This window comes from Drepanopeziza brunnea, assembly GCF_022702325.1.
Source record: "Drepanopeziza brunnea f. sp. 'multigermtubi' strain 214-2 chromosome Unknown ctg19, whole genome shotgun sequence".
In the NCBI taxonomy this organism is placed as follows: domain Eukaryota; kingdom Fungi; phylum Ascomycota; class Leotiomycetes; order Helotiales; family Drepanopezizaceae; genus Drepanopeziza; species Drepanopeziza brunnea.
This window is the reverse complement of record NW_027094082.1, coordinates 2,641,976-2,667,831: the sequence shown is the minus strand read 5'-3', so window position 1 is coordinate 2,667,831 and position 25,856 is coordinate 2,641,976. Positions and strand designations below refer to the sequence as shown.

Below are 25,856 nucleotides of genomic sequence, written 5' to 3'. Positions count from 1 at the left end.
GTTGTCATGCTGCCCAAAGCGTGGCTCTTGTTATGCATCTTCTTTCGGGTCTGTTAAACGGCATCTGGTCTCTGCTGGAGTCCTTATCCTTGGGGCGTGAGGTACGAGTGCCCGGTGGTCCAGAAGAAGATGTGCCCGGATGCGGCGATGGATGTGGAGTCGTATTGGTGAGAAAAGAGCGACGGGTCTTCGGCATCGTCAACTTGCAAATGGCAGTCTGTCTGGTGGTGTGCTGTGGTCAGGCAGGCCATCGCGTTGTTTAGGAAAGGGTGGGCCAGGAACATACACTGTTTCGTAGTAGAGGAAGCGAGGGGGGAACTTTACAAGCTTAGTCGAATAGGGCTCAGGTCCGTTCAGATCATCCTGGCGGAGGGAAACGGGTGAGCTTTTCGCGATGAACTGGAGCGAGATTCTCTCCGAGAAGAGCGAGATGTTCCAAACTCGATGAGTTTAAGGAAGCTTGTTATATCAGCAGTGATCCGATCCATGTCTTGATCCCGGTGTTGGCTCTCCCCCAACTCCCCTTCGACGTGTTAAATTTTTTGATTTTTCAAATTTTCAATGTTTCAATTCTTCAATTTTTCAGTGTTTCAATTTGCCAATTTTTCAATTTTTCAATTTTGAGGAATGGGCGCTAGCTGATATGCAAGGGCGGTCGTGTTTGTTTACGGACGAAAACCTCCGTATCGCGGTTGAGGGGGAGATCCATACCTAGATACCTACTACCGGTACCAGTACCTGACTTAGCGACGGAACCCCTTGGTTTAAGCGAAGTGCATTAATCAAGGTCTCGCCTTTTTTTTCCGCCCTGAAAATCTCAACATACTCCGTACTTGACGAAACATGTGGAATCGATATGATGTGATATATACATCTTATTTTAATTCACTGCAAGATCCTGAGAGTGGCAATGGTCTTGGTCCCACCGGAGAGTGCATAGGTACTAGATGCACACTTGTGATATAGGTGCCCCTCTACACTATATATAATCTTTGATGGCTAGCATAGGAATTCTGAGACCTACTAGTCCGAAGGGAATTGTAGGCCTGAGAGAAAAAAGAACTGTGCTAATTGATACCTCTACTACTTGCTGGTCTTCGTCCAAAGGAACCCTCTTTTCCTGAATACTTAAAAGGACGATGATCATAAAGTCGTAAATTCATTACAGTGCATGGCTCGTAAATCCCGTGTCCAATTGTCCTACTCATCACAGCTCGTCGTCTTCATCTTCTGTTTCTGAGCCTTCCAGAACTGGAGTTTTTGCGGTTGCAGCGGCCGGCTTACTGACAGGCTCGGGTGTGTTACTTACCTTTATCTTTTGGCTGCTCACAGCGGCCTTTACCCTGGCAGACTTTCTCGTTGTAGGTGGGAAAGGTTCGTCGTCTTCATCCTCCGATGCAGTAGCTTCGTCTGCTGTTTCTGCGTCGGAATTCAGCTCTTGATCTGAATCAGGCCCTGTCTTATCATCGTCATTAACTTCGTCATCATTATTGTCATCATCATCGTCATTATCGATTTTCATTTTCACAAGGTCCTCGTCTTCTTCATCTTCCTCCTCTGCGGGCTTGGCAGCCTTACGCTTGCCTTTCCGGGATGCTCCAGCAGGTCGTGACCGTACAGCTAATCGTGTCTCTTCCATTTCTTTAACGGCCGCGGCATCGACCTTGGAACTCTGTAAGAGTCGCTGTTGGTCTCGGATCTTCAGCTTCTTTTCATTCAATAGCAGGGAGAATTTCTGCAGGAGCTGTGTCTCGTTTTCGTGCTTCATTTGGGCCATCTCTGCCAGACTCTCTTCCAATTTTTTGATTTGTGCGTCTTTCTCCTCAAATTTCGCCTTCAAGCTTTGAAGATAGTTCATTAAACTGTCTTTGGCCAGAACAGCAGAGCCACACCACTCGTAGAGATCCCCGGCCGCATTTTCGTTTTCTGCGAGAGTAATGATTCCAAGTTTTTGCTGTTATTATCAGCAACGAACGACACCCAGAACAAAGACCTGGAGACATACCGTGATACCCTCAATATTCTTTTGTATGCTGATGGTCATGGATGTCGAATCAATTTTCGCTACTGCCTCAATGTCCTCTGGTGTGGGGGTAGGGTTGCCTTCGGCATCTATGCCAAGGAGAATATATAACAATACATTCTCCCATTCGTCCTGGCTGACTTTACTGGTCTTGAGCGTAGCAATCTGGTTGTGCCTTACTAAGCAGACCAGAAATGATATCAGTCTCCATTAATGCATCAGAGGCCGCGTCTAGGGCTGGCCCGCGCTGGTCGCATGTAGAAGGCCAACTTACGCTTGGCCGAGAATAAAGTACTATTCTCCGTTCCAACCAAGTTCACGTCCAACGGGTTGCTGCCGGCCGACGACACCTGGAGCAGTACGAAGGATGGGTCTTCTCCGTGGCCGGCGCGAGGGAGTCTGACCACGACCGAGCCCTGGGCTGTCATATTGGCCTCGAGAGCGGTTTCAGGGAGCATAAGGCCTCTGTTGGGTTGCGATGGTTGCAGGATTAGAAAAAAGTTCTCAGGGGTATGGCATGGACTGACTATGCGAGGACCTTTGAGGATCATAGAGTATCGACAACGAGGCTGCTACTGTTCTATGTTTGGCACAGGCAGTGGCAGCCTCGTCGGTCGAGCGCGTCAAATTGACGTGACCATGACTAAGCAGAAAAAAAAACCTCGTTGAGGCTTAGTGCCAAAAACCCGTATCCAGCCACTGCCCGCCCAGCCATCTATCTAACCGTCTGCTAATCGATACGACGACCTTCTCGATCAACCATCAACCACCAACTAGCAACCACGACGACAACGACGACATCCGCCCCATCTAGAGACCCCGCAATACTTCGCAGAATTGCACCATAAACAGGCCGACAGGTGCCCTCAGGTTACAGGACGAACATTGCGAACGCTGGAGGGATTGGAAGGGGGCATAGCCAGCAAAATTTGGCCCGGCAACAACAAACGGACACCTCACCTCACCGCGACAACGACAACGACAACCGCGAGCGCATCCCCCGCCGACCAGGAGGAACCTTGCTTAAAACGGCAACCAACGATATTTATTGCTGGAGGATCATGAATTCAGGGCCTCGATAGCTGCGCGATTGCCCCTCATCGCATCCGGAGAGCTCATAGGCAGGCAGCTCAACTGGGTCTTGCCAGCACGCCTGCCCACCTACTCAACTGCTACCTAGTTTTCGCATTGGTAGTACATATCTCGAAATGGAGTCCTTGACGTTAAGACCGCGCAAGGCGGTGGTGGAGGAACCGATGGAGAGCTGGGACGACGACGATCTGGATATTGGCGGGGACGATTTCACGTTTCGAAGCGCGTCGCTAGCGACCACTGCGACGCATCACAGGGATTCCGTGTCGTCCCGCTTGTCAACACGATCCGACTTCGATTCGAGCCTTGGAGATGAGGAGAAGCAAGTGCATGTGCCCGGAGACGACCAGACGTCAACGGACGACGCGATAGCAACAGCAAAAAGGGCAGGAATACCCATACCACAGAACGTACCGGCGTCTGCATTAATGGGTGGAACGATCAAAAGGCTCGGAGGAAAAAAAGTGAAGAAAATCACTCAGGATGATTGGGATGACGGAGATCTGGAGCTGCCGGGTGAAGGCGGGTTGACAATCAAGCGACAAGACGCATCGAATTTCCCTGACGCCCTGCGTCAAGTCAGTGCGGAATCTACGCATTCCAGCCCTGGCAAGCCGCAACAGCCTGCACCAAAGTTCAACTCGAATCCACGGCCCGATCTAAGGTCTAAGATGGCATCGTCTAACCTCATGCTCGATCGCTTCCGTGATGAGGAAGATGGCGATTTCTTTGGAGATGGAGGGGACACGATCAAGGTTTCCAAGAGTCGTTCAGCTCCCAAGCTTTTACCCCTGGTCACACCGCCTACTCCCAGAAGAAACGATGCAGCCGCAGGTGGTGACGATGATTTCGAAGGAGACTTCCAACTGCCGGCGGATAATGAACCATTGAGGCTCTCCACCCGCCGAGATATTCCAAAAACGCCGGCCAGTCTCCATGACGACACGGACGAATGGGGCGAGGGCGGAAGTCTGGGTACGAGGCATGGTGGGACGAAGAGAGACCGAACTTCGAACCGAAGCTCATCCACAACTGCTCTCAGCCCAAGCGTTGCTAGTTCGCTCACGATCGAGAGCGAGGATGAAGGATTGGATGGACTTGTGCTTCCAAGTGGCCCCCTTCATTTTGACGATATATTGAAACGACGACAGCAAGCTTATTCGCCTGATCACCCGACCAGCGAGAAGCTCTCTGCGAAGCGTGTGGAAATCAAGGAAGACTTTCTCACTGGTCTCGAGATCGGAGACGGCGATGTATTTGACTCCAAAAAACTCACGCTCAATCGGAACATCAAGATGAAAACGACTCGTCAGACAAGTCCTGCTCGTCCCAAGACTGCCGTCTCTCTAACTTTCACCAACAAACCTACACCGGCACCGACTACAAATACCTCCCGCCTGCCTCGTCCTTTAGGTGGGCATGAACGACAACCTTCAGCTCTTGAACCTGTATCGGAAAGTGGCGGGCCAATATTGCGAAGCAGCCGTAGATCTCATTCCAGATTGCGTGGACATTCGTCTCAGTCATCTATCACAAGCGTTGCTACACCAACAACGCCATCATCGGGTCAGGCGTTTCCCCCATCAACACCGAGGCGACGAGAACCGGGAGGCAAGCCATCTATCACCGCTCTTCGCAAGGAAGCAACGACGACCAATGCACAGTTGCTGAAGCTCAAGCGATCGATGCCCACGATGAGGTCCTTCCCGAATTCGCCAGCGAGGCCAATGGGACCACGCTATGAGAGACCCCCCTCCCGTACAGACTTGAGCAGAAACAATACGATGTCTCGGCCCAGAACCCCTGTCGAACGGGATCGCAGTGGTGCTGAATCAAGCATGTCTCATGCAAGAAAGCACCCAGCACCTTTCCTCCCCGCCGGCTCCTCGAGCTCCCAGTCACAGCATGTCACCATTAAAACTTCCCGTCATTTACGCAGGCATGATTCCGAGTCTTCCAACACTAGTATCGAATTTCGACCTTCATCTCGAGCGGTCTCTCGATCGACTATGCGGTCTCCCAGCCCACGCAGACCGAGAGGGGCCGAGGTGCTAGCTCGGGAGGCTGCACCCAAGCGAACCTTGACAAAACCTGTGCGACGCAGGCATTTTGGCGACGGCTGTGAGTTAGATGGTTTCGATGACCTACCGACCTCGAAAGACACGGAGCAAAAATTTGTCAAGGAACCTATCGGAAGAGGGCCTCCCAAGCTTTCAAGTCTTCGCAACAAAATACTTCAGGAGACACCACCTCTTCGAACCACGACACCAGCTCCTCTGACACCCTATTCGCCTGCAAGGACCAGGGATGAATTGCCTAGATTCGCTCGTGATACGAATGCAAGCCGGATGGCAAGGGAGCACTCGCTTGCACACCGCGTCCCGTCTGCCCAGGGAGCTCCACTTGCAACTCTTACGAATCAGTGGAAGGCAAAGGTCTCTGCGACCACTGGTCTCAGTAACGTCAATGCTCAATCGGTCAAGCCCAAGAAGATGAGGGGCCCGCCTCAAAAGCCCCAGCTTATCAAGCCGCTGGGAAATTCCAACAACCCCAAATGTAAGTTACTCCTCTTACAGGTTCTTAGAAATCAGTCACTAACAGTTGATAGCTGTCAAAGGGATGTACTACAACCCTTATACATACCGATGGGAAGGAAACGAGAATGAGCTTACGCCATTCGATATCCCAGCTCCTTCGCCCTCTGCCGCTTCTATTCCGTCGCACATCGCCCGAGAGAAGGAGCAGCAAATGTATCGTGAAAAGGAAAACGCCACTCCCCGCCCTGCTCTTATCCAGAATGTCAACTCGTGCCAAAATGTTCAAGTTGTTGGCGGTATGGTCTTTGATCCACAGCGCATGTGCTGGCTCAAGATGCCTAGCCAAAAACAAAATTCCAAGAGCGAGGGAGGCGATACGATGGATGGTTTTGACGCCTTGGACGACGAAGAAGATGTATTCAAGGATGTTCCAGACCTCGAAGATAATCCCACGAACGAGGCCAGCGTAGCTGGCGGTAGGAAGAGCGACGGTGCAAGTACACTTAAAGACGAATGGCTCGTCGGCGAAGAATTCGATGTCGGGCCCGAGTTTGTGAGACGACAACGAGAAGAGGAGGAGAGATGGCGGCGAAAGTGTGAGAAATGGGTCGGTGCCTCTCTCGACAGGGGCACTGACAACTGGCGGTGGAGCATCAGAGATGTCGTCAACTAGACCTCGCCCGAACGCCCAAAAGCATTTCTGGGTGGATTGTACATTTTTGGTATTTTTGGAATAAGCGCTGCAAGAAAAAACGGAGCTATTAGGTGCCTTGCATTCTTGCTATTACTCTTAATGGCTTGCGCTGCATCGAAGGATGGCATGGGGTAGCTCAGCGGGTCCTTTGGGATAGATGATATGACTTGGTATGAACTTAATGACGGTCGCTATTGGGAATTCGCTTCTTGTACGTCTTTTGAAGTGTGGCCCGGGTTCCTGATTTTGGATGTGTCTGCTGTAAGACGGCACGGAATGGCTGGCGGAAGATGCAAAACTGTTCTTACTGAGCTTGAAGTCAACGAAATGCACACATAGCATCATACTCTCGAGTTTCCTTGCTCAAGGAGAGGATATGCAAACTGGGTGGCAGTACCACGTCGATGGAGATGATTCTTCCTCTGTATCAAGGTCAACCCATCCATGGGGAGAAGGAAAGGAGTATTCTATGTGGCTCTAGTCACGTGTAGGGGTGGGTGGGTGGTGTACGCATGGCTTTAGAAGCCGAGAGCTATTGGCTTTCTACATCTTGCGAGATATCGAGTCTCGGCCGCCCTCTCCGCTCCCTCTTCCTCCGACTTGCTCTTTCAACCCAGCCAGCCCAGCCCAGCCAGCACTTCTCGCTCCCAGTCTAGTCCAGCTTCGATCGACCTCACCAACGGGTCTCAAGTCAATCAATCAATCCGACGCGACGGCCTCAACCTCGGCCTCGTCCTCCGCCTCATCATGGCGACGCAACCACAAAGTCTGCCTGTGGCGGTTGCGCGTAATATCGCGGCGCTCATTCCCGAAGGAGAGGTGAAAAAGCGTGTAGTAAGTCTTCCCCTCTGCTATGGCCTTAAGGAGTCGAGTATGTATGTATCCATGTATCTCTATATCTATGCTAACGGTGAACCTCAGCCCGCGGATTTGTCCGCGGCAACGCTGGCTCTCGAGAAGCTCCAAGGTACCGACCTCGCCCCAGGCCTCAAGCCCCCCACTGTACAGACCAAGCTCTGGCGCTCCGTCCAAGATCATGGACAGGGAAGCGTGGACTTGCGGACACAGCAAATGCGAAGACGCGGAGCAGCAGACAGAGGACCCGCGCTGTACACTTCCAAGGCTTTCGAGAGGAGAGGTCTGCTTACGGACATCACCCAGTCCGGCTCATGCCTACAATACGCATGCGACTTAATCATTCCAAACCCCGGTCGCTGACTTCAACCGATCTGTGCTCCAGACCACCCAAGAGCAAGCGCCGAGCCGAGCTCTGGCAGCGCGCTTCCCAAACGGACAACTTTTCAAAAGTCTATCATATCATTACGGGAGAGTGACCGCTCTGGTTTTAGTGGGCTTTCGGACCGTCAAGCGATTCGAGGTCGACGGTTGTCGAATGGTGTCGAAGTGGTTTTTTTTTTTTTTTCTTTTTTTTTTTTTTTTTTTTTTTTATGTGTGTGTGTGTGTGTGTGTTGTGGTAAAGCATGCAGATGACTAGGGAGGCTCGTATACGGGCGACCACCGCCCGGAATTTCGAGCGGAAGAGGAGGAGGCAGAGGAGGGGATAGGTAGCCGCGGAGAAAGTGGCAGGTAGCAAGACCGATTCTGAGAATCTGATTAGAGTGGTGGTTGGTGTTGTTGTTGTTGTTGTTGTTGTTCGAACTACCGGATCTTTGCTCCCGATTGCCATGCTTTCCGAGCTGCGACTTTTTAGTCATCTTTCTTTTGTTTTGGGGGGGGGGGGGGGGGGGGGGGGGGGGATGAGGAGGGGGAGGAGGGGGGGGAGAGATAGGATAGACAGATGGATAATTTACAGCCGAGAAGTAAATTCTCATCAAGAAAGACGAGAAAGCTCTAAGTCGTAAGTGAGTGAGTGAGTGAGTGAGTGAGTGAGTGTGATATGCTCCGGCTTGATATATATCATTCATGGTTTACTTCCCTCTGGCGTGCCTCGGGAAAAAACCGAACCGAGCACACTCCTTCCTTCCTCCCTTCCCCAGCTTCCGTACCTACTTTGGCCGGCCACCACTCCAAGTTCCAAGCCTCTCTAAGCAATCAGCAACAACCCCCAACCCCCTACCCCCTTTCTCAAACGAGCAACGACAACAACAAGAAATATCAACAAGAGCAAAAACAAAAACAACCCCAACAAAAAAGTTGAAGATAAAAAAAACCCCTCCCCCTCAAGAAATGGAAAGCCGCCCCAACCGAATCTTCAACCCCACAAACGCCCGCATCATCCACGATCTCAAAGACGACGTCTGCAGACTAGCCTCCTCCTCCTCCTCCTCGGCGGTAGTCATCGCCGTGCGCGCCCGCGTCCGGCACAGCACGGCCGTCACGGGCGCGTACGGCGTCTCCTTCAAGTTCGACGATCGGGACCTCGCGGGGCCTGTTCCGGGGGAGGTGCTGACGGGGGGAAATAAGGTATTGTTTGCCCTTGACGATTTTTTTTTTGTTTTTTTTTTTGTTTTTTTGGTGTTGTTTTTGGAAGGGGGGGGGGATCTCGCTTGGTTGTGTACGGCGTGTGGGTTTATGTTTATGTATATATGTGTGTGTGTGTTTTTGTGTGTGTGAGAGAGAGAGAGAGAGAGAGAGAGATGGCGTGCTGACAGGTTCTAACGGGTATGGCACAGGGCGCCGAGATCTTCGCGGCTAGGAGGGGTCTGCAAGCTGTGTGGGACATTCGGGGTACGATCGTGCTTGGCCTGGTGGTGGTGAAGGTCGCGCTGGCGTACATCCCGCGGATTGCGAACGACTTGGTCTGGGGCTGGGAGAGGGATGGCTATGTGGATGCGGGTGGCGAGGCGGTGACGTGTGCCCGAGAGATTCAGATGCTGCATCGTGTAAGTAAGGCTCCGTCGTCCACATTCTCCTCCCAGGGTTCCAGGTTAGGTAGGTAGGGATCTTTTACTTTGAGCTGGCTCCCGAGATCAGCTCGACCTGCAGCCCGCGACCCGCATCGCAATGCCTCTGAAGTCTTCATCTATCTCACCAAAGCCGCTCTTGCTGATGTGGTTTCCGAGGTTCCTAGGTCTGTCTCGATCTGGAGAGGTCCGGTATTGCGGTCAAGTTCTGGCTGGACTCGCGGGATGCGCCTATGAATAGGGAAGCCAACAGGCTGGCGTGGTCAGCCATCGATACGAAGCTCTAGATTGGTTACCTAGGTACCAGTGGCAGAGATGATGGGCAGAGAACCGCCTAGGTAATTCATTACAGACAAAAAGAATTGGCGTGTTGATACCGATTCTGATATTTCCAATACTCCATCATCCATTGATCTTTGCTCTGCGTGCTCTGTCTGCTATGTGCCTAACATTTTATACGATGTTCTCTACATCTGTTGCTTATCTGATCTGATCTGACCTGACCCGTGTCAGCAAAGCAGTAGTGGATCGTGATCGAGTAGTATTTACAAAAAGTCCATCATAATACTACCGCACGGCATCATGTGCGAGCGCCGTAGCCTGTTCGTTGAATTCGCGGTCCACGCGGCAGAAGGAGACTCGGGTCCCATACTCCTGCTCCAGCAAGACGATCTTCTCGTGCAGGTATTTGAAGGCCCTCCCGTTGACCATCGGTACCCCTTGACAGTTCATGAAGCCATTGCCGACCCACTTCCAGATCGACACACTGAGCCCGTGGACGAGGTATTCCAAGTTCGACTTGATGACCACGTGGGTCAGGTCTTCCCCGGCGATGATCAGGTCGCTACACAGCAGCCAGTTAGTACGTACGTACGTACGTGAGCAGACATCTGGCGACGGGGGAGAAGGTGTGCTTTCTTTTCTCGCCCGCTTTCTCGTGATCTAGATGAAGGAAAGCCGGACCCGACTTACTGAACCACATCCAACGCCCTCATGGCGGCAAACAGCTCGGCGTACTGATTCGTCTGAGGGCTGAGATACGGCACCAAGCCACTGCGATTCAGGTCCTCGGCCAGCCCGGATACGAAAACCCCATAGCCGGCCTTCGCACCCGCCCTCCCGTTGCTCCTGCACGCGCCGTGGACCGCCACCACCATGCTCGACCGATCGGTCTCGAGGCGCCGGAGCCCACTCTCGAAGTCATCAAAGGCACGCATGCCGAAGCGCTCCGTGTCGAACCTCCGCTCGGCCCGCGGCGCCGCGCTCATGACGGGCAGGCGTCCCGGCCCCAGGGGTGCTCGGGGAGCCCCCTTTCGGACCTTGGTGATCCGCCCGGTACGGGTCAGGTGGCCGACACGTGAGGCAAGACTTTGGTGGGATGAACGCGCGCGAGAGTCTTGACGACGTCCCGTGCGCAGAATCTCGCCGATGTCTCCTTCGGGCAGCTCAGATTTGATGTCGGCGTAGTAGTCCATCGTCGTGCTGGGGGTTGCAGGCTGGGAGCTGCTGTAGCTGTAGCGGTAGCAATAGCGGTAGGAATTGAGGCACGTTGGGGTAGACTTTCGCGAAACGTGGATTGGAGATGGTGAAGGTGTTGGTGTTGGTGTTGATGCTGATCGAGGTCCGTGGTGGAGGTAGTAAGTAGAAGTCCCCTGGTAGATCTGGTCCCGGGAGCAGCGAGCGAGCGAGCTTTTCCTTTTCTGGTGCGTCGTGAACTTGTGGACAAAAAGAAGAGCGCAAACGAACGGACAACAAGTAACATCTTCTTTACAGAGTACAGCTTTCATCTCTTTGCTGCACGGACCCGAGTGCCAAGAGCAAACTGATATAGTCTTTCTTATTTGCAAACAAAAGTAACATGATAATCTTTTTGCATTAAGGGCTGATCCCTGCAATGCGAGTTTTTTTATCACGTGACTATACCGCCCTCTGTTGATTCGCTTCCATTGGGCAAGCAAAAGACTCACGGGCATACTCGTGTTCTGTGCTGTTAGATTCTTCGCAATGAGTCTCATCTGTGTTCAATTCGGGGCTATCTTTTGGGGGGGTAGGGGGGATTTAAGGGGATGTTGGACAAGCTGCTTCTGATTGGCTATGCAACCGACCAAATGTCAACATCAACAAGGCGCATAACATCTTTCTAGTTGCCAGAATTCAGAACACCATGTATGTACCAGCGACTGTAGCACACCCAGGAAGCCATTATCAGCAACTCTGCGAGATCAGCCAAAAGTTGCGTCCAAACTTTGCTACATGCGCCGGCTGGCGGTGGCTGGATCTGCAATATGCCAATCATGCCAAGCATTTTTCCAAACCACAAAACAGCAGGCTTATATAGAAAAAGAATGAAATGAGGATTTCAGAGATGTAGATTCTTACGTATTGGTGCCACCGGAAGAGTACGCACATTCCTGGCTTCTCTCGGTCCTCTTTCAAGTGTCAACTAACTGATCAGAAAGGTACCTCTCCAATGGCGATTGGATGCAACTGTAACATCCTCTCGTGCAGTTCCCGGTGGAACTGAACAGTCAGGCCGGTCCTGTCCGCTGGCTTCCTATAGCTAGCTCTGAAGACCACTCTGCTCTCTCCGATCCCAGACAGATAGAATGGGTCATGATCTGTGCAAGACTAGTAGGAGTGCGTATATGTATAGCCCGACATGCAGCCTGTAGCTTGTAGCCTGTAGCTTGTATCTCGTAGCCCGCAGCCCGTATCTCTGCTTCATGAGGTCTCGTATTGGTGATAAGCCCTGTGGACATAAGACCCCGTAGCTGCGAAAGAGATATCAGCGGCGCGCACTTCTCAGGCCTTCGCAGATCGTAAAGCAGCTCACCGGTAATCTGCATCCCCAGAAAGCACCCATCAGACAGTAAACATCTCAACTCAAATCCTCGGTCGTACAAGTCGTCTGCGCCGCCGACTCCGACACCGTACATCTATAGGTACAAGTCGAAGAGGCAGGCCCGGGCCGACTCTCCCCCCGCGTAGAATTCCATCGAAGCCTCTGTCTCCTTCCCCTCGGCTCGCGGCCCCCGGCTAAACCCTCCCTGTGCGCGCACCGTAATCTAAATGTCTTCTTCATATACCCCAGTACTCAAAACCTCCCACAGATCTGTTTGTGTTGCTATGGCCGAGTTCGTGCAAAACAACGGAGCCATTAGCTAGAACAGTGATTGATCTATAATGCCAGCGTCTCTAGCCTAACGGTTACTGGGGTCCACCCCGGTGTTTGAGAATTGTGGGCTAGATCGTAAGATGTAGCAACCCGCCTTGTGCCGTGCCCTACTTAACGGCTCATGGGAAACCTAGCAGTACGCGGTAGGGGGATCATTGCGAACTTACTCTTTTTTTTCGCAATTTTTTGGGGGATTTTTCGCGCTCTTTTCATCTTTTTCATCTTTTTGGGTTTTGGGGGGTGTTTTTGTTTTATTGCCGGAGTTGGGCTGTCAAGCGAGGGAACGCTCGTATTGATTGGTTGGAGGGAGGAGCTGTGGTGCACCAGCAGGATATTGATTGACGTGGATTTTGTAGGCACCATCTGCACCCTTAACTAATAACGTCGCCATCTTAAAAATAATCACTGTACACCAGAGCGGCTGTTGGCTTATAGCTTTGAGGGAATTGTACTGTTTATTACACTGCTAAATAATACAAATGTATTTGCGCAGGTGCGATTTAAACCGCTGTGACAGAAAAGAGTCTGGAGAGATTCCACTTTCTCGTGCAGACTGACGCTGTGATAAATCTTTCTTTACAAATATTGAAGTCCGGTCAGCGCCGCTTCTGGGAAGGTACGGCTCAGCAGTCCTACCAAATGCAGAGACAGGAATGGGAAAGCAGATGATCTACAATGAATGGGTGAGACATCGGCGATGAGGGAAGCATATCTGGCAATTTCAATCATTAACAATTGACTTACAGTCCGCAAATTCCCGGATGATCGTGGGCGCGATGAAGTTCCCGAGTTTTGTTTACTGTAGTACATACAAACCTCGCCTACCGCCCCCCCTGCTCACAGGCTTTTTTTACACCGAGTGATCTCAGAACACCAACATGCCCACTCAAAACAACTTTTTGGATTGGTAGAGCCACTTGCGAAACTTCCCCTTAAATCTTCCCGAAATGACCCGCAGACACATCATCGCCACCTCTCCAGCCTGGTCCATATCCTCCATCGGCGCCACACAGAACATGATTACCAGCCCTCTCTCCCTCAGCGTCTCAGTCAAGTAAGGTAGTCAATCCCCCTCACAACATCCCCATTCTTAACCGCCTTACCCTCACCATCATCCCACCCATTCAGCTTCCAGTCGACCATCTCAAACACCAGGATCCCCACCGCCGCCGCACTTTCGGTGCGGGTGATCGCGCGCGAGACGCGCCACCGGCAGCCGAGCGTCGCGTGCATGCACCGCAGCTGCTCGAGCGCGAACCGGACCGCGCAGAGGGACACGGCCAGCTGGGAATCGGGCCGCCCGGAGTGGGAGTGGTGGTGCGCGGTGGGGGGGGATCGGCCCTGCGTGTTGCCCATGGAGAGCTCGGCGAATGAGACGGCGTAGACGGCGGCGTCGATGACGATCGAGCGCGGGTCCGAGACGATGCGGCGCGATCCTTGGATCTCGTCCCGGGAGATGACGGTAAAAGAAGCGGTTGGGTTCGGGGGGCTTCATGGTTGTGTGGGATCAGAGTTCGGCAACCGTTTTATCACTGGCACTGTGTTATCACTATCGATTGTCGAGGAGCGGCGAGTGATGTCAAAATTGTATATAGATGTATATATATATACACATAACAGTTTCTTCAACTCTGCGCTCTAAGTAGGACGGACTCCTTAGTTCTATTCTTCAAGCATCTTGTTTCAGAACGAGGAACTGATAACAGGAAGGAGGATCTCGGTTCCATCCAGGTGCTGTTTGTTCCGTAATCGTTTGTTTTCACGGCACGAAAACGGGTACGCGTGTCGAAGCTTCGGGGGAGATACAAAGACCGTAGTTCACAGTGGCATTCCACACCGGACTTGCTTGCGTCAGGCTTCCTGGATACTGGCGCAATAGACCCGAAATATACATATAGATGGGGATAAAATGACCCCATATACCACGGACCTGTTTTTGATACGATATTGACGAAGGAAGAATATAGTTCTTATTCAAAGCCCTCGTGCTGTCTATTGAGAGTGAACATCCGGAAGACAAAAAAAGGGGAAAAAAAGAACCCCCCATACTCATATTGTGAAGACTTCTTCAGGATCACAATCTAAAATCGAACTGCAGCAAGAAGCCAACTGAACTCTGCTGCCATACAAAGCAGAACGCACGCGACCTCCAGCAAGCAGGGTCCCCAAATCAAACCACCTATCCATAACATCAGCTTCCGCTCAAAAGAGGCACCGAATCTGCAAGTCCTCTCACCCCTCCCCCACATCCCCGATTCTCCATTTCCGGAGCTCGAAAACAAACAGTCCCTGAATGTCGGATTCTTCCCCAGCAGCAGCCTGGTAGATAACACCCATGTAATCGAGCCTATCTTCATTCAACGATTCTATTTACCGCTTGCTTTCCCGTCTCCAATCTCTCCAGTTGCTTCGTTCTCACCTACATATATGTATTTCTGCCCTCAAGATACCAAGCGCGCCTTCCCAGTTTCCCACGCCCGATGATTCCCACGCCAGTGGAGGCGTTGCGCAACATGTGCGCCATACGGAAAGCCCAAAGGCCGACGACAACAGCGGACTCGCCCCTGTGGCAATAAAAGTCACGCGTCGTAGAAAAGACCTCATCACTCATTACTTAACCAGCGACGAGCAAGTTTCTTTAGGAACGAAGCCATATGCAGTCCTGCTTGCTGCGACGACACCAACTACCCCCCACGACTACGCTCAATCAACGTGCTAGTCTGCCCGTTAGAGATCGAGGATGCACGGCTTACCGCCGCAAACCCTCAAATCCATGCTGATCGTTCGTTCGGCTCCCGAAAAAAATGGTCGTGTGGGAGGGCTTTCTTCCAGGAGTATCGTATCGTATGGTATGGTATCGATCGAGGCTTCTACTCCGCACTCCACGGTGAGCATGTCTCCTCTCCCAAGGACTAGATCCCTCGACTCGGGCGGGTCATGCAAGACAAGACTGTACAGAGGGAGATCCACCGAGACCTTCCCCCGCCGCTTCTGTAGTGGAACTCGGACATCAAGAAAAGCAAGTGCCCGAAGAAGGCCGGAGTATCTACAAGAAGAAGAAGAAGTACATGGGAAGACGGGAAATTCTAGATCAGAATACGTTCCGGTTCGGGCTATCGCGAATGTTCGGTCAACTGCAAGACTTCTTTGGTAGCGGACTGATTAAAAGAGCTTGCTCCACGCCACCTTTGAACAAATAGACATGATCCTGTGCGATGCGAGACTTACAAAATGCCCAACTTCGAACTACCCATTAAAACGGCAGATTCTTGAACTTTCGCTGCATAGTGAAGTATCCGGTTACCGATCGAAGAGGACAAGTAGCACTGATAAAAAAGATTGATAGAAATCTGAGCAAAACAAGAACCCAGTCATGCAAAAACATGATTAGCTATGAATATCTGAACATTTTAGACTCCTATTTCTAGATCCCCCAAATCCACCACGAGGCGGATACAATGACATCCGCGAACTCCAAGACTCCACCAGATAGATGCATACAAGCAAGCACGCCAATAGATTGTACGAATTGCCCGTGCTGCTTAGAGGCTCTTCCTAGATTTCTTGTCTTTCTTCTCCCTTTTCCTTGGCTTCTCTGCGTGACTTTTCGCCTGTTCTGGTACGGGGGGCACCACTGCAGCAATCTCAGCAGCTGGCTTGGATTTTTTCTTCTCCTTCGGCTTTGCGACATCGCCGTTAGTCTTCAGTACTTCCGGAGCTACCTCGGCGAGGGTGTCGACCACGGTTTCGGGGCCGGGCTTGGACTTCTTGCCCTTCTGCCTTTTCTCAGGAGCATCATTGTTGATCTTGGGTAGTGCGGCCCCATTCGTAGCGCTTTCAGCAGCAGAAGACTCCTCGACAACAGGTTTCGTCTTCAATCCCTTCTTACTCTGATCCCCTCTCTTCGCCTTAGGATCAATTCCCTTTCTTCTCAGCGCACCCTTCTTAGCCCTCTCCATGAGCTCCTCATCCTCATCCTCCTCCCACCCACCAAACTCATCCTCTTTCTCCTCCGTTTCGGGAATCGGCCGTCTATCGACGAAATCCTGATCGTTGACGCCCATCTTTTCACCCGTCGCGTTCTTCGGCGACGGTCTCATCTTCTTGAACTTCGATACGAAGAAGCCATCGACGTTGTATGCGTGTGGGTAGTAGCGGCGGGTCATCTTCAGGGACTTGTCGAACGTCTTGCCCATGTATGCTGTGAATCCTTCTTTGCCGAATACGAGGCCGGTTTCAACGAGCTTGACGTTGGGACGCCTGGAGAGCGCGTACTGGACAACACCTTCGTTTTCTTCAACGGTGACAGAACACGTGGAGTAGACGATGTAGCCTCCGGTCTTGCTTGCGTGGTCTACGGAGTCAATTGCTGCAAGGAGCAATTGCTTTTGGAGATGAGGCAGCATGAGAAAATCCTTCTCGGTCTTGTTGGTCTTGACGCTGGGATCCTTGGCAATAACTCCGGTCCCTGAACATGGGGCATCGAGCAGCACACGGTCGAAACCACCGATGACCTTGGGGAACTCGCGAGCATCGTAATTGCAGACGATGGTGTTCTTTGCGCCGAGACGATGGATGTTACCGATCAGACCTTTGGCACGAGATTTATTGCTATCGTTCGCAAAGATGCAGCCGGTATTTTTCATGAGAGCTGCAATGTGCGTGGTCTTTCCACCGGGAGCAGCGGCCATATCCAGGACCCGCTCATTCTCTTGAGGTGCGAGAGCCATGACTGGGAGGAAAGAAGAAGCGGCTTGCAGAATGTAGTGACCTGCGAGATATTCAGGAGTGGCTCCTAGAGGGACAGCACTCTCGAAAATTTGGAGACCGATCTTCGACCATTTTCCAACGGGCTCTAGAACTACACCACGGTTGATGAGCGCCTGTGCGAGGTCTCGTCTGTGTGTTCGGAGGGTATTGGTACGGATAACGACTGGACGGTGGGTTTCGTTGGCCTCGAAGAAAGCAAAAGCCTCCTTCGGCGGGAAGAGATTGAAGAGCTTCTCGGCCAAATATTCCGAGTACCCATAGTACGCACAAATATCCTTGATCAATTGCGCCGTATACTCCGCTCTCGATCGCCCCTCTTCAGACAAATTGGAAAAGTCGTCCAGAACTCTCACTGTATCGTTGATTCTTGTCCTCAGAAGCTGCAAATCCGGAGCCATTAATTCGTTCTTCTTTGGCCCGGCTTCCTCATCCGACTCCGAATCGTCTAAGATGTGCGGTCGGTCTCCAGCAATATTGGTTCTTAGCGCCGCCTCTTCCAATTCAGCTTGTGCGTCCGCCGCCTCTTCCGCCATCTGCTCGTCGAGTTTCCTAGTCAAGCCAGCAATATTCGCCGCCGTCAGTTTCTCTTCCGCATCCGACTCGTCCTCATCCTCAGAGAACATAGCCCGCGTCTTGTGATCATCCTCCGAATCATAAACTTCACTCCCGGATTCCAGAAAGTCATCTCCAAGTCCTCCTTCAGCATCCAGATCGTCGAACTCGTCGCCCATCGGCTCGGGATCATCAGACGCATCCCCCATATCCTCATCAGAGTCCGGGAGCGGCACCTCAACAGCTTTCTTCGATTTCTTCAGCGCGGATTTCTGCACCGGGGAACCCATGCCTTTGGCGCCATTGCCTTTCGCTTTCTGCTTTCCAGCTGTGGCGGCTTTCTTCTCTTTCTTCTCGGCGGCGCTCGTCCTGCGCTTCTTCGTATTCTGGTACTGAAGACTTTCGGCGCGGGATTCGGACACTGACATGCCAGCTTTGCGCTTCAGGTTGGTGAAATGAGCCTCGTCGAGGGGCTCGGGCAAGCCCTGCTTTTTCATACGCCGTCCGACTCCCATTTTGAGTTGATTTGAATGCAACCGGATTAAATTGTGGTTTGGAGGGGTGGAAATTCAACTGTATCTCAATGTTTTTCAATCCGAGAAATATTGAAGGAGAAAAAAAAAAAGGCGGCAGATAAGCTTGTGGTTGTGGCTCTAGCGGCGGCAGTACTACTTATCGGACTAAGACCAGTTGCCAAGATTTATGGAGAGCTGTTGAATGTTCCAACCCGCTTCAGTACAACTCTTTTATGCCAAATACCCATCAAATTCAGCTACGCGCGACTCAGACTCGGATCAGTACATAATAAGCCACAGCAATTCAGATGACGGAACTCTCCTTTGCAAAGGCCTTCCTCACAACTCTCGACACCCGGCCCTCAAAGATCACCGCAGACCATGTCGAAGACCCCAAATCCTATCCCGCGCGCAGCGCTGTACGGCCCCCTCCAGCCCCTCCTACATGTCTTCCCAAAACTAACCAGATACCAGTACATTCTTCCCAAGATGCCCAAGCCCCTAGCAAAGAAAGTAAAGCTCACCCCCGGCGCCGAACGCTCCCTTTCAGTAACCCTCAAGTCCCTGCGCAATCCCCCGCTCGACGTAACCCTCTCCTCGCAACCGCTCAGCACCTCGATCCTCTCCCTCAAGGAGTCGCTGTCCGTTGAAACGTCCATCCCGGTAGCGAAGATCAGGTTGCTGTTTAACAAGAAGCCTGCGCCCGATAGTAAGGTGCTGAAGGACCTTGTAGGGGAGGACGAGAGTAAGGTGGAGTTTGGGGTGATGGTTATCGGGGGCGCGGCGGCGCTGAAGAGGGATGGCAGCGAGGAGGTGGAGCCAAAGGTGCAGGAAATGGGGCATGGAGACGAGGTGGTGAAGACGGAGGCATTTTGGGGAGATCTGAAGGCATTTTTGGTGCAGAGATTGAAGGATGAAGGGGAGGGGGAGAGGCTTTGCGGAGTTTTTAAGAAAGCTGTCGAGGGATAATGGAATCAGGTGCTTGCTGTTTTATTCGTACAGGCGCAGGAATGGAACAGCCAGTATGGCATACGCAACGCGGCGTTGAGGATATCAAAATCGGAGGATGGAGAAGATAAGTTGTTGCCAGAGGGGGGAGCTGAAATGCCAAGTAGCTTTTGATATTTTCATGTCTGTTGTCGAAGCCTATCCCATCCATGCAATGATCTCGGCCTTTAACCCATCTTCTGCAAAATGGAGGGGAGAAAGCCGTCATTACTAGCCAGAGAGAGAGAACAGAATTCGAATCCATCGCCCTACTATGCCCATCGATCGCATCAACCATAGCAGGCAACCTAATGAAGCGCACCCGCACCAAACGAAACACACTTGTCCTCCCTCCCTCCATATTCCCCCCCTGCGTCAGCGCTCAATCATCGTTCAATCATGAGAAGACTGCCTTTGTTTTACGTGTACTGGAGAATAGTGACAGCCTATGCCAAGCCTATGCCAAGCCTTTGCTGACCTTGTTGAGGACGGACTGATACTCGATGTCGTCTTCGTCGTTTGCTTGGAACTCGGTCGCAATGCCATTCAGCGAGCGCTTAAGAGCGTCCTTGGAAGAGGCGTAAATCATCTTTGGCTATGCGATCGTTAGACAGGACAAGCCAGCTCTAGTAATCCTGTTGGAAACATACCTGAATTCCGGCATCATCGGGAGACCATGCGATGAAGGTGATCTTGCTTCTACATCCTTGTCAACTCAGGAAACCTGGATCCCGGGCTTATAATCCCGTACCTTGTTCCCTCGCCAGACGACAGGTCGTAGTTGAAGTCATAAACAGCGTATCTTGGGCCCTTGCCGACCTTTCCCTGCACCAATATCAGTGACTGCATCCCAGTGCACTTTTTATCCAGCTTACGGTCTTGCTCTTGCTCTGGGCATTGACGAGCTTCTCGCGGAAGGTATCCCAGTCGCCGTCCTCGCTCGACTCCTCCACCTCGATTTGTTTGTAGTCGTCGGAAAGCTTGAAGATGATGAACTTGATTTTTTTAGCGAGCTTCAGGTCATTAAAGACACTGATGCACTCGGGCGAGACCTGGACTCTGCTCCACCACGTAATCAGTATGTGTGCCTCTTACTGAAAGAAACTGCATCTTATGATCATTTATACTGGCGCTGCCGAAATCGAGGATGGGGGAGCGCGGCTGCGGCTTTATGGTGCTCCGAGGATCGTGGGATGGGATGGCGGGGTTACGCGGACTGACCCTGATTGAGACTACAGTGGCATCAAGGATCAGCAAGTTGTCGAGCATGAACGTTACGATTCAGGTATATTGAGGCCGCAGTTCTTACCATGATGCGATAGATTTGGGTGCGACGAGCAGTTGAAAATCAAAAAGTCTGCGAACGATGTTGTCAGCCCAGAGCGGGGAACTGGAGAGCGAAAGATCTGCTGGAGCGGGACGGGACGGGCAACAAAGTGCGCAAGTGATTGCAAACGTACGTGACGGGGACGGTGAGGTGAGATGAGGCTATTCGTAGGACTTGGAATCGATGCGATTCGGAAACTTGTATTTTAGGAGCAGGTTGGAGGGAAATGGGCGGGGGGCAAAGTTATCGGTGGATGCTTCCTTTGGTGGGGTGATTTGTAAGCTAGTCTCTCTTGGGCGGGAGGGGACCTCGAGACGTTGTGAGTATACGGAGTACACACATATATCTACGTACCTTAAAGGCAGGTAGGGGGTCATTTGAGCGGTCCTCTGACCTTCTTTTATAAAAGACGATTATTGGACCGTTTAAAATCAGTACTAGTTACAAATCAAGAATAGTTCACCTTTTTGATCGTCCCCGAGCTTGGGACCGTCCTACGGCCGTCCCATGGCCGTCCCCGTCTATATTTTTAAAATAGGCTTATTAATAAGCTCGTTTTAAAAAATTGAAATAGTTCGATAACTGTTTCAAATAAGATACAATTGTAAATAAAAACTATTTCTTAAATGGAATCGTTTTAATAATGATTTAAAAAATTCGATGCCAAGATATTTCTCGGTATCGCTGCTACGGCTTATATATCAACGCTTTAAATTTTTAATAATCGAAATCGATCGATTCAGTAAAAGTTCACCCGCGTAGATGCGCCCTCAGAGCACTTGAGGGGGGGGGGGGGGGGGTGGTGATAAAGGGGTAGTATACCTAACAGAGGGTAGACTGCTAAGTAATTGAATAAAAAAAAATATTATTTGCTTATTAATCAACGTTTTCCGAGACGGTTTCAAGTTCGGGGACGGCCTTGGGACGGCCTTAGGACGGCCACAAGACGGTCTTAAAACGGTCTTTTTATAAAAAGACCGACTTTTATAAACGATTATTTAATCGATTAAAACCGTCTTATTTTAGTAATAATCTTTTCACGAAAAGACGAGCTCTTATAAAAAACGATTCAATCGATTGAAATAGTTTTATTTTAGCTACGATTTAAATAATTTAAATCGTTTGTTTTCAGATTCTACTTAATTTTAAATATCGGCCTAGGGTGATCCACTAACTATGCTAACCTCTTGGAATCGTCTCTTAAAGAGACTGTCATCGGATTGTCAGCTGACGGTTTAAATGACCCCCTACCTGCCTTTAAGGTATATACATATATATACGTATATGTACGTATATATGTGTGTATATGTATATGTGCATGCAGAAGCCCTCATGTGCTGCGACAAAAATCGGTACTGGCTGCCTGATCAATTGAGCTTCATTCAGTACCCAAGATTATTGCTTGCTACCTGGAATATCTTCATCCCTGGATAACAAGACAAGCACTGGGACGAAACACCGATACCATCAGCCAGCCGCAAAGTGCCATGCACTATGTCTGATTTGTTTGACTTATTTTTTGGCTTACTATTTTACAATGCCACATTCCTTTCATAACACCTTATCGCTCTGCAATGCCAAATCTAAACCAAGCTCGAAAGAGGACTGAGTGGGGTGTGAGGTGAAATATTAGTTGTACAACCATCCAGAAGAACAGTCATGTAGTATCGCAGCAAAAAGCTCATCCCAGAGCTGCACCATGGTGGGTATTTAACATCCTTCGCCATTTTCATCTTACATCATTCCGCCCATGCCGCCCATTCCTAATTATGTGTTAGCACTTTATGGGGTATAAGAAGGAATTGTTACTGACCCATTCCGCCTGGCATTCCGCCTGGTGGTCCCTTCTCCTCGGGAGCCTCGACAATCGCAACCTCAGTCGTACCAAGGAGGGAGGCAACACCACTGGCATCAATCAATGCAGTGCGGACAACCTTGAATGGATCGACGATACCGGCAGAAATCATGTCGACGAACTCGCCCTTGGAGCTGTCGTATCCCTTGTTGAAGTCGGATCCAAAATCATCCATAAGCTTGCCAACAACAACAGAGCCCTCGTTCCCAGCATTCTCAACAATCATACGTGCGGGCTTGGTGATTGCACTCTTTATGATGCTGACACCGAGTTGTTGATCAAAGTTGGCTGGCTTGAGTCCGCCAAGAGATTGACTGGCTGCCTTGAGAAGAGCAGTTCCACCACCAGGGAGGATACCCTCCTCGACGGCAGCTCTTGTTGCGTTGAGAGCATCTACGTATCTGTCCTTCTTCTCACCAACTTCGACCTCTGAAGACCCACCGACCTTGATGACGGCCACGCCACCAGAGAGCTTAGCAAGACGCTCTTGGAGCTTTTCTTTCTCGTAGTCAGAGGTGGTTGGGTCATTCATGACACCTCGGATCTGCTCACAGCGTTGGCTGATGGCGTCCTTGCTCCCCTCGCCGTTGAGGATAATGGTGTCCTCCTTGGTGATAGTGATAGAGCCGGTGGTTCCGAACATATCTGGGGTAGCCTTCTCTAACTTGATGTCAAGCTCATCGGTGAAGACGGTAGCGTTGGTGAGAATACCGAGGTCACCCAGGATGGACTTGCGGTTATCACCGAAGCCAGGAGCCTTGACGGCAACGACCTGGAGTTGACCACGGAGCTTGTTCAAGATGCAGACTGCGAGTGCCTCGCCATCGATGTCCTCGGCAATGATGACCAATGGTCTACGGAGTTGGGTGGAGGCCTCGAGAGCAGGGATGATGTCTTGGACGGCAGAAATCTTCTTCTCAGAAAGGAGGATCAATGGCTTCTCGAACTCAACCTTTTGTGACTTTGTGTCGGTGATGAAGTATGGCGAGACAAAGCCGCGGTCAAATCGCATACCCTCGGTAACCTCTAGCTCGTCCTCCATAGTCTTTCCCTCCTTGACGGTTATGACGCCCTCCTTTCCGACCTTCTCCATCGCGTTGGCGATCAGCTTTCCAACATGGATATCTCCGTTGGCACTGATGGTGGCAACTTGTTGAATCTCTTCGCTGGTAGTGATATCACGCTTGTTCTTCTGGAGAAATTCAACGACTGCCTCGACAGCTGCTTGGGTACCGCGTCGGAGATCCATTGGGTTGCATCCTGCGGCGACATTCTTAACTGTCTCGGAGAAGATGGCGCGTGCCAGCACTGTGGCGGTTGTAGTTCCATCGCCTGCAGTCTCGTTCGTCTTGGATGCAACATCTTGGATAAGGCGGGCTCCGAGGTTCTCAAACTTGTCTTTCAGGGTAATGGCGCGGGCAACAGTAACACCATCTGCAGGATTCTCGTCAGCCAGCCATGTCGATATCAGCTAGGGAATTGTTTACTGACCTTTTGTGATCTTGGGAGATCCATAACTCGACTCGATCAATACATTTCGTCCCTTAGGTCCCAGTGTGGTCGCCACAGCTTTTGCCAAAGTTTCAACACCGGCCAAGAGAGATGCCCGAGCCTCGACACCGAACTTGAGTTCCTGATCATGCCACTCTAATTAGCTTCAATTTCGGAAACCACGAGTCTGCTAAGCCTCGCCAGTCCCTCCGCAGATCCCATCATAACGTACCTTGTGCGCGAATCGCAATTGCTGGGCATTGAAGCCAGCAGAAGCAGCAGGACGGAGCTTCGAGGACGAGCGTCCGAGGACCGAGGCCCTAGAAGTCACTGCTCGTTGCATGCTGGAATTGTGATATTAAAGAGTGATGGGTAGGCAAGAGAATGGAGTAAAAGAAGAGCAAGGGAATCGAGTTAGGACGGAGATTTGTGGTGTTGGGTGATGGAGATGGAAGTAGAAATTACTTAGAGCCTTCTGGAAGAGAAAATAAATATGGAGACTTTTTAAGCTCGAGGTGGCTTATCCTGTGATCTCGGATTAAATATTGGCCGCAGCTCCGATCAGCGGCTCGCACGGAGTAGTTTTTATCCAAACTTCAAAGCAGACACTACCACTGCAGTCCAGAGACTCTTTCCTATATTCCTATCACAACTAAGAAAAATTCATGGATTCTTTATTACCTTGCATCTGTTTCAAATCATGTTCCTCTTATACTTTAGGATGTTCCTTGTGTACAGGACCTATGTCTTCACGTCAGGACGTTATCTATATCGATCAAGGACTGGTTGGGACAAAAAGATATAAGCATAATACCAGCTCTAAGCAGTCCGAATGATATCCTATTCATCCTTCGGCTTCATCTTCTATCAATTGCCTAGCATAAATTTTGGGATGCTATACCTGGGCTAACCTGTGCCAGACACCTATCTAGCTGTCAAAGGAAAAAGAAAAAAAAAGGGGTCGAAGCGAGAATAGACGACTGTGTAATATCAAGATATACAGAGACATGTAAGTCAGTCAACAGTTTTACGTCTGCTTAGCTGTTCTTGTTAATGCTGCAGAACTCCATTTATTTGCATAATGATTTCTTATTCGACTTCCTTTAAGATTATAAATGCATTTTTCATCCCAATATACCCATTGCATTTACTTTTATTAACTAGCTTTTTGACGACACTGTTCTGTACTACTTTGAGATTAAATACACATGGTGTCTTGAAATTTTCGTACGTTCTTGGTGTTAGATTTTTCTTTTTAGCTAGCGGTATTTTCAAGTATCAGTGCAGATATGACAGCCCAGTCTCTTTAAGGAAGAAAAACAAGCAAAATCATTTCTTACAAAAAGCTACGCACTGCGTTTACCCAAACACCAGGTTTCAAATGTTCTTCTGAATATTTATATCATTCTAGCTATGCTGTTTGCCGACTTCATTTGTGAAGCTGTATGATAGGATTGTAATCCAGGTCGTCAGATTGCTTTAAAGTCTTCCTGAACTTCTGAAGACTGTGATCTGCGATATTCTTTCCTATCTACAGACATGAACTGTCTTCTAGAGCGTACAAGTATATATATGCTCGGTAATCTATTGTAGGATATCCTATAAGAACTTTCGGCAAACTTATCAAACCTTTTACTTGCAAGAGTAGCCCAAGTATCATAGGCAACCAGACACTTGAAGTCCACCAATGCCTATACTAGGCTCCTGAGCCCATTTAATGTCCAGAGGCAAGGAATTTGACCTACAGTCGAATTCAGATGTGGGGCTTGCCCAGGATGGTCTTGGCTCGCTCCACAATGTCGCTTTCTCATCCTGCTAAGTCTCCAACACAAGAATCTCTCCCTCTCCCACCCTTTCACCCACCTCAGAGCCGCCGCCCCCAACGCAAGCGTATACTCAGTCTTCTAATTTATCTTGTGCTCCTGGTTGATTTTCAGGGCGTCAGATCCCTTGGTAAGCCAACCCTCAGCTCGA

The 25,856-nt window shown here is 50.6% G+C and overlaps 11 protein-coding genes across 11 annotated transcripts; 5 read left to right on the top strand and 6 right to left on the bottom strand.

Moving 5' to 3' along the window:
• Positions 1 to 4: 4 nt before the first annotated feature.
• On the bottom strand, positions 5 to 2,451 carry L3040_009443 (uncharacterized protein; the record flags this gene model as incomplete). The annotated part of the gene is made up of 6 exons (XM_066155965.1): positions 5 to 221; positions 287 to 399; positions 1,310 to 1,419; positions 1,579 to 1,954; positions 2,006 to 2,202; positions 2,298 to 2,451. The coding sequence occupies 6 exons, from the start codon at positions 2,449 to 2,451 to the stop codon at positions 5 to 7; spliced, it is 1,167 nt and encodes a 388-aa protein (XP_066010239.1).
• Positions 2,452 to 3,231: 780 nt separating this feature from the next.
• On the top strand, positions 3,232 to 4,859 carry L3040_009442 (uncharacterized protein; the record flags this gene model as incomplete). The annotated part of the gene is made up of 2 exons (XM_066155964.1): positions 3,232 to 4,528; positions 4,639 to 4,859. The coding sequence occupies 2 exons, from the start codon at positions 3,232 to 3,234 to the stop codon at positions 4,857 to 4,859; spliced, it is 1,518 nt and encodes a 505-aa protein (XP_066010238.1).
• A 40-nt stretch (positions 4,860 to 4,899) lies between these two features.
• Positions 4,900 to 6,325, top strand: L3040_009441 (uncharacterized protein; the record flags this gene model as incomplete). The annotated part of the gene is made up of 2 exons (XM_007293446.2): positions 4,900 to 5,671; positions 5,724 to 6,325. 2 exons carry the CDS (start codon positions 4,900 to 4,902, stop codon positions 6,323 to 6,325), a joined length of 1,374 nt encoding a protein of 457 aa, XP_007293508.2.
• Positions 6,326 to 7,093: 768 nt separating this feature from the next.
• Positions 7,094 to 7,564, top strand: L3040_009440 (uncharacterized protein; the record flags this gene model as incomplete). The annotated part of the gene is made up of 2 exons (XM_007293447.1): positions 7,094 to 7,180; positions 7,268 to 7,564. The coding sequence occupies 2 exons, from the start codon at positions 7,094 to 7,096 to the stop codon at positions 7,562 to 7,564; spliced, it is 384 nt and encodes a 127-aa protein (XP_007293509.1).
• A 969-nt stretch (positions 7,565 to 8,533) lies between these two features.
• Positions 8,534 to 9,497, top strand: L3040_009439 (uncharacterized protein; the record flags this gene model as incomplete). Its single annotated transcript, XM_007293448.1, has 3 exons — positions 8,534 to 8,770; positions 8,980 to 9,189; positions 9,378 to 9,497. 3 exons carry the CDS (start codon positions 8,534 to 8,536, stop codon positions 9,495 to 9,497), a joined length of 567 nt encoding a protein of 188 aa, XP_007293510.1.
• Positions 9,498 to 9,690: 193 nt separating this feature from the next.
• L3040_009438 (uncharacterized protein) lies at positions 9,691 to 10,685 on the bottom strand (the record flags this gene model as incomplete). The annotated part of the gene is made up of 4 exons (XM_066155963.1): positions 9,691 to 9,709; positions 9,760 to 9,810; positions 9,863 to 10,054; positions 10,183 to 10,685. The coding sequence occupies 4 exons, from the start codon at positions 10,683 to 10,685 to the stop codon at positions 9,691 to 9,693; spliced, it is 765 nt and encodes a 254-aa protein (XP_066010237.1).
• A 2,750-nt stretch (positions 10,686 to 13,435) lies between these two features.
• Positions 13,436 to 14,112, bottom strand: L3040_009437 (uncharacterized protein; the record flags this gene model as incomplete). The annotated part of the gene is made up of 2 exons (XM_007293450.2): positions 13,436 to 13,874; positions 14,039 to 14,112. The coding sequence occupies 2 exons, from the start codon at positions 14,110 to 14,112 to the stop codon at positions 13,436 to 13,438; spliced, it is 513 nt and encodes a 170-aa protein (XP_007293512.2).
• Positions 14,113 to 15,927: 1,815 nt separating this feature from the next.
• Positions 15,928 to 18,222, bottom strand: L3040_009436 (uncharacterized protein; the record flags this gene model as incomplete). The annotated part of the gene is made up of 1 exon (XM_007293451.2): positions 15,928 to 18,222. The coding sequence occupies one exon, from the start codon at positions 18,220 to 18,222 to the stop codon at positions 15,928 to 15,930; it is 2,295 nt and encodes a 764-aa protein (XP_007293513.2).
• Positions 18,223 to 18,530: 308 nt separating this feature from the next.
• On the top strand, positions 18,531 to 19,191 carry L3040_009435 (uncharacterized protein; the record flags this gene model as incomplete). The annotated part of the gene is made up of 2 exons (XM_007293452.1): positions 18,531 to 18,641; positions 18,697 to 19,191. 2 exons carry the CDS (start codon positions 18,531 to 18,533, stop codon positions 19,189 to 19,191), a joined length of 606 nt encoding a protein of 201 aa, XP_007293514.1.
• Positions 19,192 to 19,628: 437 nt separating this feature from the next.
• Positions 19,629 to 20,521, bottom strand: L3040_009434 (uncharacterized protein; the record flags this gene model as incomplete). Its single annotated transcript, XM_066155962.1, has 7 exons — positions 19,629 to 19,637; positions 19,688 to 19,804; positions 19,860 to 19,908; positions 19,961 to 20,034; positions 20,085 to 20,268; positions 20,431 to 20,441; positions 20,519 to 20,521. The coding sequence occupies 7 exons, from the start codon at positions 20,519 to 20,521 to the stop codon at positions 19,629 to 19,631; spliced, it is 447 nt and encodes a 148-aa protein (XP_066010236.1).
• A 1,749-nt stretch (positions 20,522 to 22,270) lies between these two features.
• L3040_009433 (uncharacterized protein) lies at positions 22,271 to 24,225 on the bottom strand (the record flags this gene model as incomplete). The annotated part of the gene is made up of 4 exons (XM_007293454.1): positions 22,271 to 22,299; positions 22,350 to 23,825; positions 23,883 to 24,024; positions 24,115 to 24,225. The coding sequence occupies 4 exons, from the start codon at positions 24,223 to 24,225 to the stop codon at positions 22,271 to 22,273; spliced, it is 1,758 nt and encodes a 585-aa protein (XP_007293516.1).
• Positions 24,226 to 25,856: the final 1,631 nt, after the last annotated feature.